The 13816-nt window shown below is 37.5% G+C and overlaps 1 protein-coding gene across 6 annotated transcripts; it reads right to left on the reverse strand.

Annotated features, from left to right (window-relative positions):
- Nucleotides 1–3262: 3262 nt before the first annotated feature.
- LOC122083287 (BTB/POZ domain-containing protein At2g30600) lies at nt 3263–13057 on the reverse strand. Of its 6 annotated transcripts, none has more exons than XM_042651043.1 (15): nt 12833–13057; nt 12419–12463; nt 12269–12342; nt 11316–12148; nt 10222–10551; nt 9318–9545; nt 8770–8931; nt 7972–8184; nt 7814–7861; nt 7645–7703; nt 6975–7107; nt 6801–6875; nt 6640–6720; nt 3883–3951; nt 3263–3796 (listed from the first exon to the last, which is right to left on the reverse strand). In XM_042651043.1, the coding sequence occupies exons 4-15, from the start codon at nt 12111–12113 to the stop codon at nt 3578–3580; spliced, it is 2415 nt and encodes an 804-aa protein (XP_042506977.1). In that variant the 5' UTR covers nt 12114–12148; nt 12269–12342; nt 12419–12463; nt 12833–13057; the 3' UTR covers nt 3263–3577. The 6 variants fall into 6 exon arrangements, with proteins under 6 accessions (XP_042506977.1, XP_042506973.1, XP_042506975.1 ...); XM_042651039.1 differs by having other exon boundaries at nt 11316–12158; XM_042651041.1 differs by having other exon boundaries at nt 11316–12158; nt 12419–12485.
- Nucleotides 13058–13816: the final 759 nt, after the last annotated feature.

Genomic DNA, 13816 nt, shown 5'->3' on the forward strand with positions numbered 1-13816 from the left:
GATCGTCATCTCAAGAACGTTGGAGATATTTTAGAATGTACCAATCTCCACCGTTGTCGATACTGCAGGCACCTTATCTATGGTTCAAATAGAATCTTAGATGTCAGGATTCTGTGATGGATGGGGTGATGTTTTAAAATACGGATATGACAGTGGGCCACCCACGGTGATCCGTATAATGCGAGGGAGGAAAGACAACGATTGCCAGCGAGAGTTACCAGAATATCTTGCCAAAGGTACTCTGATTACCATAGAGCACCAAGATTATTAGGTAACTTACACCCAACTACTAGTCTACTGCTGATGTTCATGAAAAAAATAATAATAATAAAAGCGAAAATTGTTTTCTATGGTGATAACCTAATTAACCATTTTAGTCACATGTCATATTCTTGGACCCTTAATTAGTAAAACATAATCACATATAGGATCCATCTCCTTTCCATAAAGCATAGGGATCGGAGGACCTAGACACGGATCCCTTAGTCACCTTAGGCACCGTTTGACAACGTTTCTGTCGTTTCTGTGTCCAAAAACAGCAGAAACATAAATTCACGTTTTTAGGAACAGAAATTAATATTTAGGTGTTTGATAAACCGGTTTCTTTAAACGTTTTTTGCACACATGCAAAATGGACTTTTGATCCAAAGAGGAAGGAACTACTCAAAAGATCTCTCTGCAAATTCACCCAAGGGTGTCATTCTGTGGAGTGAGCAATCGGAAGACTGTCTCAAGTGATTGAATACTCCTTAAAAAGATAAGAACCATTTTAGCTTTTGAAACTAAAGTTACATAGTAGACAAAATCGTTTGTTATCCCAAGCCAAAAAGTCTCATCCCAAGCATTCATAATCAGATGAAACAGAAAAAAATATGTACAATTTATCAGAAGAAAAAAAAAGGTACCATTTACAACCCTACACTCATTCTTCTTAAGTATAGTTGAAAATCCCCTTATTTTAGGGCTAAAATCAAAGAAGGGTTCAATGATTACCATTCTTAAAGCAAATAACCAAATCACAAGGTCGATCTTCCAAATCTGCAACCCAAGATGATGGAAATCACAATCGGATTGTCCAAATTTGCAGAGATGGTTCAAGAGCCAACAGGTTTATGGTGGTTCGTGCACACAATAGCAATGGTAGGAGTTATGGTTCAATAGTTATTGGGAAGAGCATGGGCATACCTTTTAGAGTATTGCAGAGCAGTGAAGGAGGAAACCGTGGCTTCAATCTTGCAAACCTGCGGTCACTCTTTAAGCGTCTCCTTTGACAAGTTGCAAAGGTTCAAGCTCTATAATTGAGTTGCGTTTCTGTATAGTCCAGTTTTGAATTTCATAATAGGTGCATAAGGTTCAAGGGCTGAGTATCTTTCACAAGTAGCAAATGGTTCACGAGACTTGCAGTGCTTCACAGGAGTTACAGAGGGAGTCGACATTTGAGGTTGAGAAGAGAGGTGTGAGCTTCTCTCACTTTTCAGGTTTTTTATCGGGCACAACTCCTATTTCCTTGCCTTCACTTGTTTCTAGAAACAAAACTTGTTTCGTCATGTCCGTTTCTAGGAACAGAAATCACCATAAATTTTGATTTCTATTTATGAAAATAGGAAAAACGGAACGAGTTTGTCAAACGCTTTTTGTTTTATTTCTGTATTTTCTTGACACATAAACGGCAGAAACACGTTTCTTGAAACGTTATCAAACGGGCCCTAGCCTTATGATCACTTTCTAGTCTCCGGGCTCTATGACGAGAAATCCTATCCATCACGTATGAGACCTTTAGAAACATCCAAATCTTCATCTAGATTTTTAAATGATTACATGCAAGAATTTTTTGTTTGAAAATCAAATTTAATTAATTAGAAAGGAAATTAGCTACACCAACAAATATTATTCCGTGAAGACTTTTCCTTCTTACTTTTTAATGCTCATTTATGAGTTATAGATATATATTTATACATTGCTTGATAATATTAACATAACAAAAAGATTTTATCAAACACTTTTTTTTTTTTTTTTGTAAAGAGATTTTATCAAACATAACGCATCTAAGAAAAAAGATTAAACATTTCCCATGGCCATTTTTCACTATTTATATGTTCTATCTATTGAACCACCTGCTCGCAATCCATCTAGATTTTCATTTTTGTGATCCAAGAAGTAGGAGTAGTCCCTTGACTCTTGTAGATTCCCTACGAGACTTTTTTTTTACTACAAGATCATGACCAAAAGTTACTAGACTGTGAATTGGATATATTATTACCAAAGAAATAGCCATGACTACATGAGGACATCAGTAATCCCTTGATATCTAGTTAATTATAAACCCTAATGAAATAGCTTTGGCCAGGGGTGTCAAGCCAGGCTCGATCACAACCAACTGAATTAGACCGGACCAAATTGACGGTTTAATACAGTCCAATTTTGGTTATGGGTTGTGTACTTTTTTTGAGTAATCAATCAATTGGTCTCAGTCCATCCAATTAACCCTACAGATTAAGATCATTAAGGAAAAAATAGCCTAGAAAAAAGATAAGATTGACTAAACTGACAGATTAAAAAGACGGATGAACCTAAACCAATTAATGACCGAAACCAATCAATCGATCAATTATTAATCAGTGGGCGTTATTTTCCAAGAAAAGTGATAACTTCTCATAAACGATACAACACACATCAACCCATTATATAGATCTTTTTTGAGTGTGGATCAAGTTCTACATAGATAAAATCCACCATAGAATTTTTTCTCGGATGGATTCCATCTGTGTAAATCATTTCCATACGAGAACCTAATCTGCTCCCCTTTTTGTTTTTTGGGGTATACTTACAGACATATCAAGTATTACAATTCAATTTTCCTTTTGAGCAACAGTTTCTCACTCTTTCCAGGAAATATCTCACACCACACCAATAGATGAAAGAGAATTGGCTTCGTCAATAGTGTTGTTATGTGAGAGGGCGTGGGGATCCTTTTTCCCTTTATTTTTTAATTTTTTAATTTTCTTTTCACATTTTTCTAAATGGGGTATTCAGAAAAAAAGTCATTTCACTCCAATATAAGCCATTGGCATATTGCCTTTCCACTTCAGCCAAACGGACACTTACATAATAGGTATTGTCCAGCTCCATTAATCACCTGGATAGGATATTCTATGCCTTTCCACTTCAGCCAAACGGACACTTACATAATAGGTATTGTCCAGCTCCATTAATCACCTGGATAGGATATTCTCAATGATAATATGACCCATAAAAGCAGATGAACAATAATGCCAACACAAAAGGAATAGATTGACGAAGAACCAACCAGTGAAGAATTTTTGGGATCTTGTCACATTCATCTGCTTTTGCAGAGAAAGGAGGTCATTACATTGCATATAAGATTCCTTTTTTCACTACCAAATGTTACACATTCTAAGGGGTTGGGGTAGGGGAGGCCCAGCCTGCATTTAAGAATATACTATGTTCTTGAGCAGGCCAGTTGTTCTATCCTTACAACTGTCTAAATAACTGTACACAGGAAAGGAAGGGATTAGGACCGCATGAGACAGATCAAGCAGGCATCATCTCAGTCGCACTACCGGAAGTAACCGTACAATTCTAGGAAGCAAATGCAAAGGTTCCATGGGTTGGGATCTCCTGTGGTTGGACCTGTCAAGATAACTCTAAAGAATCTGAAGGGAAGCAGGGCAGTGGGGCCATGCACTGGCCATGATGCAAACTGACCAGGTTTACATATTGCCTGATCATTTTCGTGTACTTTCAAGTTAGTCCAACTCTTTCCATCCAAAGAACCCTGAATAGTTCAGAAAGTTTGCTTTTAGTTCATGTGCTATTTGTTTTCTGAATAAAAGATCCTTAGAGAAGCGAGATTGATTTTACCTGAAGAGCCCAATACCTCATGTATGCAGTTGAGCCATCCTGCCTGACTGTGTAATAGTTGCACATCAGCTGTGTCGACCAAACAGTCAAAGAAAGAAGAGACACAATTAATAAGAAGCAACCTTGTGTAATGCAGTGAAATCTTAAGAAGAAAGTTTGCGGTAGTCGCTAGTCAGTCAGGTAACAGTGACACATGCTTGGTTTTTTATTTCATGAATTTAAGAAATCTTGAAACCATTGCAAACGTCGTAATGAAATTTGAAAGGCCATCTAATATGGTAGCTGAAGAAACTATAGGGCATCTAAAGTATCAGTATTTATTTCCAGTTAGTTTAAGAATTTCTGAGTGGATCATCTGTCTCTCTCTCTCTCTCTCTCCCTAAATATATAACATACAGTATTTGTTGTTCCAGAGTGATTATTTAGTTCCTTTATCTCCCTAAATACATAACATATTATTTAGTTCCTTTATCTCCCTAAATATATAACATACAGTGTTTGTTGTTCCAGAGTGATTATTTAGTTCCTTTTGGGCATTTCTCTTTGCCATGTTCGTTGAAGGGTCCTTTTTGTTTTTTCAACCCTGTTCCTATTTCTAAGTGGGTTAGTAGTCCTCGTATTTGATGTTTCAGTCCTCTCTTCCTTTGCATGCTTTCTCATCCCTCCTAAATCCTAATAAATTTTTCTGTTCTTGCCGCTAAAAATCATTTACTTCTTTTTCATTATTAAATGATTGAGTATTCTTCAGAAAAGAGAGACTGTCTTCTATTTTAAGAAAAAAAGTTCTAGTTCTGGTTGTAGGTACTCCATGGACATCCTTTTATGGGTTTGCTCTGCTTTGTGATATTCTCCTTGGAGGATTAGACTATGTGAAGATTTGTTTATCCGTGAATGTAGCACCAAGGGATTTTGCTCTGCTTTGTAATATTCTCCTCAGATTTTTTTTTTTTTTCTCCTGCTTTTGATTATATAATTTTTTTATTGTGTTGCCAATGGTTCCAATCACTAGTTCCCACAGAAAAACAGGTAACAGAACGTTAAGCTCTTATGGTGGCTTCTATTGTTTTAAACTACAAAGGTAGACAAATTAGATGGGAAGAACAACTTTAGGTTATGGCAGGTTGGGGTTCATCATCTGGTGATTCAATAGTGTTTATACAAGGTTATGGAAGAAAACATTAGTTAGCTGGTTGACATAAAGAATAATGACTAAGAAGAATTCAATTTGAAGCCCTAGAGCTTTTACAAGGTTGATTTATACAACCTTCAAGAAGTTTCGGTGATGGTGAATCTAAGATTTTTTCTATGGTTTGATGTAATTCAAACAAAGTGGAGATTGTTGGTTTTGTAGCTTGAATGAAAAGCCAAGCTAGTTCCCAGTTCCCAATACTACGAAGTGGGGAGTGTTTCGTCGAGTATTGTTTGCTTTATCCAGTAGGTTTAGGAATTCCATCTTTAGTCATGTGTCCTACTACCATACTATATGAGTTGCAACAGTCAAACGTGTGACATTTACAATTTTCAGAGGGGGTGTTTTCCACAAGGAGAAGGGTTCCCTTCCCTTTGGGCATAGGATTTGGGTTGTTCTCTTTAGATTTAACTTTTCCTTTGTGAAGGTTCAATGGAATTTTTTGGCACAGCTGTGTAGCCCTAGCCCCTAGGTAAGAACTACATAAATCCTTCTGCTGTGTGATTTCTCGTCCTGCCTTTGCATTTCCCGAAATATATCTGTATTTCCATTTGTTCACAGTTCCACATTTCCATGAACTATACTCATTCAAAAAGACTCAGGGAACAAAGAGACCATCAGACCATGCATAATTCACAACCCCATATCATCCACTAAAAGGAGTAAACTGGGAGAGGACTAAAGATGGAGTACCAATTTACTACCCAAAGCCTCTCCCTATAGTTCCAAGTATGATTGTCTATATACCCGAAAGAAAAGAGACTCTGCAACCAAAATGGAGGGAAAGCTGAAGAAGTAGAACCGCTGGATATCATAGACCCCGAAGCAGCTGCTGATTAACCTTCTAATGAACCATTCTGTCAATTATAAGCCCAATGGTTCAATTAATCATTCTGGAAGCTGCCTACCCTTGATACTGATAATTAGTCACCCATATCATCCATAGTTGGATGAATATAGAGTTGGAACCAGATGTGAGAGGGCCCCGTCTTTTTTTTTTTTCAATGAACCCCCAGTCTTATAGTTTAGAGCGGCCAAGTCAGGTGCACGTTGCCATCAGTTGAGACTTCTCTCTTCTAGGCATTGACCCTTACTTTTAGGCACCGCCCTATGATATTAGACACACAATGGTGTGCTCCACCAGTGGTGCATGACTCCACAAAAACAGGACTAATCGAAGTGGATAGTAGGTTCCATAACCTCCAGGAACATCAGATGGTAACACAGATTTATTTTGTTAAAACCAGAGACATCAGATAGAATGTAATGCAGCTTTCACATGCATAGGGTGTAAAAATTATGGCATTCTTAATTATGGAAATGAGATCAATTGCATACTAGGTTAGTTGTATCATGTCACCACTCATTACAGATCTGCAAGTGATGGTATTATGTCACTATATCATTATAAACTTTTTTTCCGCCCTCTTAATACTATAATCATTACAGATTTGTGGATCATCTCTGCATGTAGAAGATATGAGATGGGACGTTGATGCTTCCATTTCCTAGCTAAACTTAAAAATTGGATGATTAACATTTATTGTGCTACGTGTCTAGAGGCAAACCTGGTGATCCTGGCCAATGTCAACCATCCACCATGCACATTTCTGTCCACCCTCAATCCGAGGCCCAGCAAAAGAGGTACCCTAAAGCAAGCAAAGGTTAATCCAATCATCAGCTAAAGAAGATCAAGATACTATGTTCCTCCTCAAAATATTCACTGTACCTGGTATAACCTTGAGACTAAGGCCTTGGGGTCTGTGTATCTTGAGGCAGGACTGCTGGCAATTACAGTAATTTTCTGTGACAGGCAAAAATCCAGATAGATGAGTTGTTATACCATGTTCAATGAAGCAGTGGTACTGTTAATATGCAATGTAAAATTAGGAAAGAACTTTACCTTAGCCAAAACAGGATTTACCCATTGATGTTCACCATATGATGTGCCAGCAAAGTAAATAACTCCATTCTTATCACCATCACATATGTATTGAAGCTCCTTAAAACTAGACCGCCTATGCTGAAATCTTACACTGCAAGGGCAAGGTTCAACTCTCTTAATACAAATGAAAAATCAAAAGAAAGAATGACGCAATAAAAGAGTGAATTCATAACAGAGCAAGTTGATGATCCAAAAGAAAACATTTGCTTTTCCTGGATCCTTGATTAAGCAGCCAAGAAGGCTCATCTCATCTCTTTCTCTCTTAGGATTACAGAATCATCCGAATCCAGACCTCAAGTACCAAACAAGGCTCCTCACATCTTTTCGATGGCAAAGAATAGGGGGGGAAAAAGGGGGTACAATTGCATCAATGGAGACATTCCTCTGTTTGTCGTTAAACATCAAAGGTAGGGTCCAGAGCGCAAGCCTATTTATTTCCCAGAGCCCACCCAGCATCCAAAGTACCATCTGGTACACTTTTATGTTGGACAATATATATTTTAACTCAGGAAGGCGTTGGTGCAGAAGGTACAAAACTCTCTGGGCTTAGATCCTCAGATAAAGTCAATTCATTGCTCACTTCTGAACCTATCCCAAAAGGGTAAAAGAAAAAAATGAAGAAGCTTACTTCTTATCATCTGCTGAACTTCCAATTCCACATTTTGAATAGTTAATGGCATCCATCACCTACATTGGAGAGAAACCATTCAAAATCAAGTAGGGGGAGAACCCCAAGGGGGAGGGAAAAATGCTTACAGATATGCACTAATAAAGCAAATTATCAACTCCTTACTCACAAGCTGTTCAAATACAGGAAACTGACTGCAAAGGTTGCTCTTTCCGAGCTGCAACAAAGTCATAATAACTTTCAGTAAGAACTCAAAATGAATATCTCAGATCATTAAATGTGGTCATTAAGACATGCTAATATATGTAAAGTATTACACAGACTTACCTTCTGAAGTAACGGCAGTGGCACTAATGGGAAACGTACATAGGGCAACAACTCATTAATTGACTGAAGCCTCTCTCCGAAAAAGAGTTCCAGCGTTGAAGCTTTCAAGAGCTCATCCACCACTTCCCACCCACATGTTTCTTGGGCTTGCAAGCACCATAACAAGATAGCATCCAGGACTCTTTCTTCAGATGTTACAGTCAAATCAGGATGCTGCACACCAAAATTCACTATCTCAATTATATATTACGAAGAACCACATTTTACCTTTTTACCAACAGATTCCTGTAAAATTTTTCACTTTTCAGTATAAATGTTGTAAATAGGACGTATGCCTATGATGTACATCCTTATTAATAATCTTGTACTGAAAGAACGAAAAATACAAAAGAAGAGGGCCACAACAAGTACAGAATCCCTAAACATAAGGAACAGAAACAACCAGTCATTTCTATAGTGGAATATCTATGAGAGTTAATGAAATGACACAAGTTTTATACTTGACTATGCAGGACAAATTCACCAAAAAAAAAATGCAGGACATCTACTGCAGTATTGTTGGTAGAACATGGTTTACAAGATGGGAACCTTCACTAGAACGCCACTTCCATATTTCCTATACTAACTGATTTGTTAATCTATAGCTCTCCTTTATTATGTCATGCTACAGGATGTGAATCAATCTGTCCTGGATTAGGTGACCTACGCTCAGATGAGATGTGTCTCCGTACCGATATGTTAAATCTTGAGTCAAACACCAACATGGCAATTACTAACACTTAAAAAAGGAGAACCCACCTGAAGAATGTTCCTAAAAGTTGCCTCATCTAACAACACGAAGTCAGTGCTGGCAGTTGTACAGTAATCGAAATGCATTGAGAATTTCCTCTCACATGTTTCTTCAATAAGTTTAAATGATGGAACTGATGATATGGCTTGAAGAATGGAACACACTGAGTCCTGAAACAAATTTCAAATAGTCAGTTTCAGAGACACCTTTACTATTTTGTTAAAACCATCTGCGGCCTTGTCGATTAAACTTGTGCATAATACAAAAAACTGTTGTTGAATGAGCTTCTTCCAGTAGAACTCCAACCCTGCAGATATATGTACATGAAAAGTGTCAATATCTTATAGTTCTTCACCATGAAAGGGATCTCTTCTTTTGTTTTCCGAAGTCTGAAGTAAGCGAGGATACTCAAAACTGCAAGTCTCTTGTCCATTTCTTTTTAATTTATTTAAAGATATCTGAATGTTCTGAAGTGCATGGCAAGAAATACAGAAGGAAAAATTTAACCCAAGTAGAACTACAGCATGAAATAATGTTATTGAGAATGACAAACTACCTCAGAGAGAGACTCTAAAAGAGTCTTGCAGCATTCCTGACGAAGAGGTATAACTCCAAATTGATCTGCCAAAAGAAGTAAGAGTAAGAGACCTTCCAAGTCCTTGGCGTCTTTAATATCAAGTTCCCCACTGTACATGAATTCAAGCATGGCGGTGAATGCTTCTGGTGAGACATCCTTTAAACAGATCTCTGAAGCACTGCTCTCACGCATTCCATTTGTGAACATCTGCAAATGTCACAGTTTCTCTTATAACCATTAACATTGTGGAGAGGGTGGGGGAGAGGAGGTTTAGAATACACAAGAAAATTACTGAAAAAAAATCTGAAAGATGGTATTGGGTTCAATGCGTCGATATAGATGAATAATTCCACCCAATATAATGCATTTTTATTTCATCTGTAGTAAAAAAAAACTGAGCATCCAAGATATGTGATAAAATTGTGGTTAGGACCAACAAGTAATCATAATAGCAGTTTAAAATCTCGAGATTGTCTTAACAGGAGTCACTCATGATTAATATCAGAAGATGAGTGTTCTACGTAATCTCATCAAAGATAATTTTTGTCTGAAGGAATACACAACACCCTTGATTATCCACTTTTCCTCCTTCCTTTCCATCTTTTGGTCATCCTGCTTTTTAAGATTCTACATGTACACCTTGAATATCAACTTTTCCTCATGTATTTCCCTCCTTTGGTCAAGGTTACTTATCAACAATTTTCTAATTAAACTTTCTCGACCAAAGAATCCACGGACATGAATCTCATATACAGCATGTGGGTTGAAATGGTTCAGTTGTTATAAGATGTCTAACGCGTTCTCTAAACAAAAAATGTTTTAACATTGTGAAAAGAAAAAGAATAATAGAAAAATAGGGAGACGTGATATAAAATTGCCTTACCTTTGTAAATGGGGCGCTCCACAAACTAAGGATGACTCTATGAGAACGGGAAACATGACCATACCCATCAATATAGATGTCCACATCACTGTAATCTCCAGTTGAAAGCAAATGCTTGAGCTTATTGACATTAATGGGGAGCCCAGAAGGGAACACTGTACAACGCTGAGGCCGGAGACTTGGATGTGAAATCTCCACTTTCTTACCCGAGCCAAACAACTTCTTGTTTAGTTTAAAGCGTTCAATAATATCTTCACACTGCTTAACCAATGGCAGGACTTTAAATTGCAAGCTCAGATCTCGCAAGGGACCAAGTTGTGACTCCGAAACCTAAGTCATAGTGTAAATACAAATATCATTAGGATGCAAAATCACAAGTTCCATGTGCTTTTATCACACATACAAGCAACCACCGTGCATTGCTTTTATTTATCTGAAATAATTGTGCATTTTTCCAACTACTTCTCATATACTAGCGCTAGGCAATCATATGTGATTGGGGAGCTTGAATGTTAGTGCATGAATCTCCCGAATTGATTGTTTAATTCCTACAGGTCCCTTCACTGGAATCAACTGCAGTATATGAGTACATCAGCTTCCTGTAGTTTGAGGAAGGCAAAATCTATAGTCTAGGCGTGCACATGTAACTGGACCGACCACTTAATAATTCCACCTAAAAGATCTCCACCGTCAAAAATCAACCTAATTGGATGACTGTAACTGTGTCTTATATTACATTCTTCTCAATGGTTACTGGGAGAACCAAAACATATCTCAAAAAAAGATGGAGTCATCTGATCATTTTGACCTTGACCTTGGAAGTCCTATAGATATGAATGCAGAAAATGGAGTTAAGAACTCTTGCCTCTCATATTTCTTTTACAGAAAATTTCTCATATTATCAACAATTATAAGGTATATTATCCCCCCTAGAGAGGAGTTAGAGAGGAAAAGATTCATAATAAATTGATTGATTTACATCTGACTTGGTTTTAGCGGGCCATTATTTAAAGCTCCTTGTAGCCAGCATTTTCCTTGGGGGTGATTCGATTAAAATTTCATAAATACGCAAGAAAAAGGAGACAGTTACTCACTTGGGTCTGGCCCGTGTAGATGTACTGAAGAAGAGCATGGAGAATTGAATACGCTACACCAGGGAGGTGGATAACATCGTCATCATCTGATGAATTGGAATGAAAATTACCAGATATGCTCAAAATAACCTTATGTGCAGGAACAGGCTTTTCCTTTCCAATAACAAAGAGGATATCTGATAGCTCCCAGCTCTCAAGGAAATTTTTGAGTCCCCACTCCTCCAAACTGTTGCATCCACCTTCCAGATCATCTGCTTCATCATTGTCCCCTCCAAGTTCATCATAATCCCTATGTTTCCACAAGACTATATGGTTCTGCGTTAAAGGCAATACATTGACATTCCTATAACCCACATGTTTGTCCCAGCTGCTAAGCCCAACATATTGGACACTACAATTAGGGTTGGTATCAAGCCACTGGAATACAAGGTTCCGAAATGGGTATCTACCCTTGCCAATACTAATCAAACCATCATAAATACTGATCCAATAACTCTGAAAAGCTGAAGAACAGCAAAGCCCAACACCAGCTACATCAACTACTGTCTTCCCATCTACCTCAATCCTCAATCGCCGATTCCTGTGGCTACCTAGAACGACAGTGTAGTTCGGACTATTATCCCTTCTGTAATGGTAGTGCTGGCTACCCACATGCTCGCGGAACACAACTGTGACATCATTGTTGGCGAAAGCTTCAAAAGCCACACAACCACGACCAGCCTCCCTAAATCTCAACTCCTTTTGCCAGGCACACTGAAAAGGCGCTACAGTGAGAAACTTCTGCTTCTTCTCTCCCATCTCTCCCGACACAGAAAATTCCTTGCTCAACTAAACTTCACACGCCTGACAGGTATCAGTAACATCCAAGAAGATCATAAACTAGAACCAATAACTAGCTCATCTGAAGATAGAATATTTCTTATCAATGAATAGTCTTAGCAAAAGATACATACCCATTCCAAATCCCAATTGATTCTGAATGAACTAATTCCTCACATATGCTCACAGAATGATCAGAACTGCGAACCTGCGGAACCCGATCAATCAAAGACAAACACGAAGAACATAAAGATACTGCCGTGAAACCGACAGAGATTGTTTACCTTCTTTATCAAATCTCTCTGCATCACTCAATTCGAAAATCGTTGCTGTAACAAAATTAATAGATGGCTAGAAGTGAAGATCACAAATTAATACGGATACCAGGAAGGTCCTAGAAACCAAAACCAACACAAAAATTCAAAACCACCGAACAAAGATAAATATCAATCGAACAACTTGCAATCCATCATTCACCACATTTTAATCCACGAAAAACCACAGAGAAAATATCTAGCATCACTAAGAACACAAAAAACCAAAGAAATTCGATTTATCGAAAGAAACAAATAGTCTTGATTGAGCACGGCGGATTATCACTCCGAAGTACCTATCCGATTTGGATGAAAACCCACCTCAAATTTCCGTGATTTCTGTCCCAAAAAACAAAAAAGAATCGATAGTAGAGATGTGCTTACCTGATGGCGATGTTCATGGGACCATCTTATCTGCAAATCTTGGCGTGAAATAGAAGAGAGATTTATAACAACAAGATCATTTGCAGACACAAAAAGATTACACAGGAACCAGATTAGATCATTAGAAGATGAAACCTCCATCAACAAAAAGAAAGAACGAACTAGGATAATGCAACGTCTCTTTCTATCTTTCAATAACTAATTTTGTCATATTCAGTTTCCCAAATCAGCCATTAGGTTTGGTATATATGAATGACTCTTACTGATTTTTAATCAAATCCAAATCAAATTTGTGGCTAGCAACTCTCAATTCTCCTGGTATTGACACGTGGATATTCTTGACTCAGTGCTTACACGTTTCACAGTCAGAACGATGTGACGTGATGAGTGTGGACAGAGGCTGTAAAGAGTGTCAATTGCTAACCCGCACCGCTCGCGTACTTTGATCGGACACGACAGGTTGAAGCCTCGTGGACTGACGGTTAGAAATGGCCCGGTGCTGGGTCTAGCCCGATTATGAAAAAGGTTGGTAAAGGTATTTGATTGCACCTATTAGAACCAGATTATCGTGAGTCCTATTATGGATAGATAATTAGGCTGTGTTGGATAATTATTCAATTGTAGAAATGACGTTTCGTGTTAAAAATAAAATTTTCAATTTTTATGTCAAAATATCATTTTAAAATAAATAAATAAAAATTGATGAACCTATTTTTGGAACAATTCCTTAATTATTATTATATATATATATTTTTTTAAATTTGGAACGAAATCAAAATGACGAAACAAGGTTTTGTCGTTCCATCATTTTGTGTTTCTAGCATTTCTTTTTCTTTTTCCTTTTCGTTAAACAAGAAAAACATAAAAACACCAAGGTTGACATCAAACGTTTTATTTCATTTTTTTTTTATTTTCATAAAACGAATAAACGTCAGAAACATTTTTTCTAGATGACTATCAAACGCAGTCTTAATCGATTAAATA

The sequence above is a fragment of the Macadamia integrifolia genome, chromosome 7, assembly GCF_013358625.1.
Source record: "Macadamia integrifolia cultivar HAES 741 chromosome 7, SCU_Mint_v3, whole genome shotgun sequence".
Lineage (NCBI taxonomy): Eukaryota > Viridiplantae > Streptophyta > Magnoliopsida > Proteales > Proteaceae > Macadamia > Macadamia integrifolia.

What these genes read in the sequence shown, in the direction of transcription:
- LOC122083287 (XM_042651044.1), bottom strand. Translation starts at nt 12,113, where the DNA reads ATGGGAGAGAAGAAGCAGAAGTTTCTCACTGTAGCGCCTTTTCAGTGT. An exon ending in GGAGCGCCCCATTTACAAAG is followed by an intron (nt 9,546 to 10,221) that starts GTAAGGCAATTT and finishes TGACATTTGCAG; the next exon opens with ATGTTCACAAATGGAATGCG. An exon ending in TTCCTGTATTTGAACAGCTT is followed by an intron (nt 7,704 to 7,813) that starts GTGAGTAAGGAG and finishes TCTCCAATGTAG; the next exon opens with GTGATGGATGCCATTAACTA.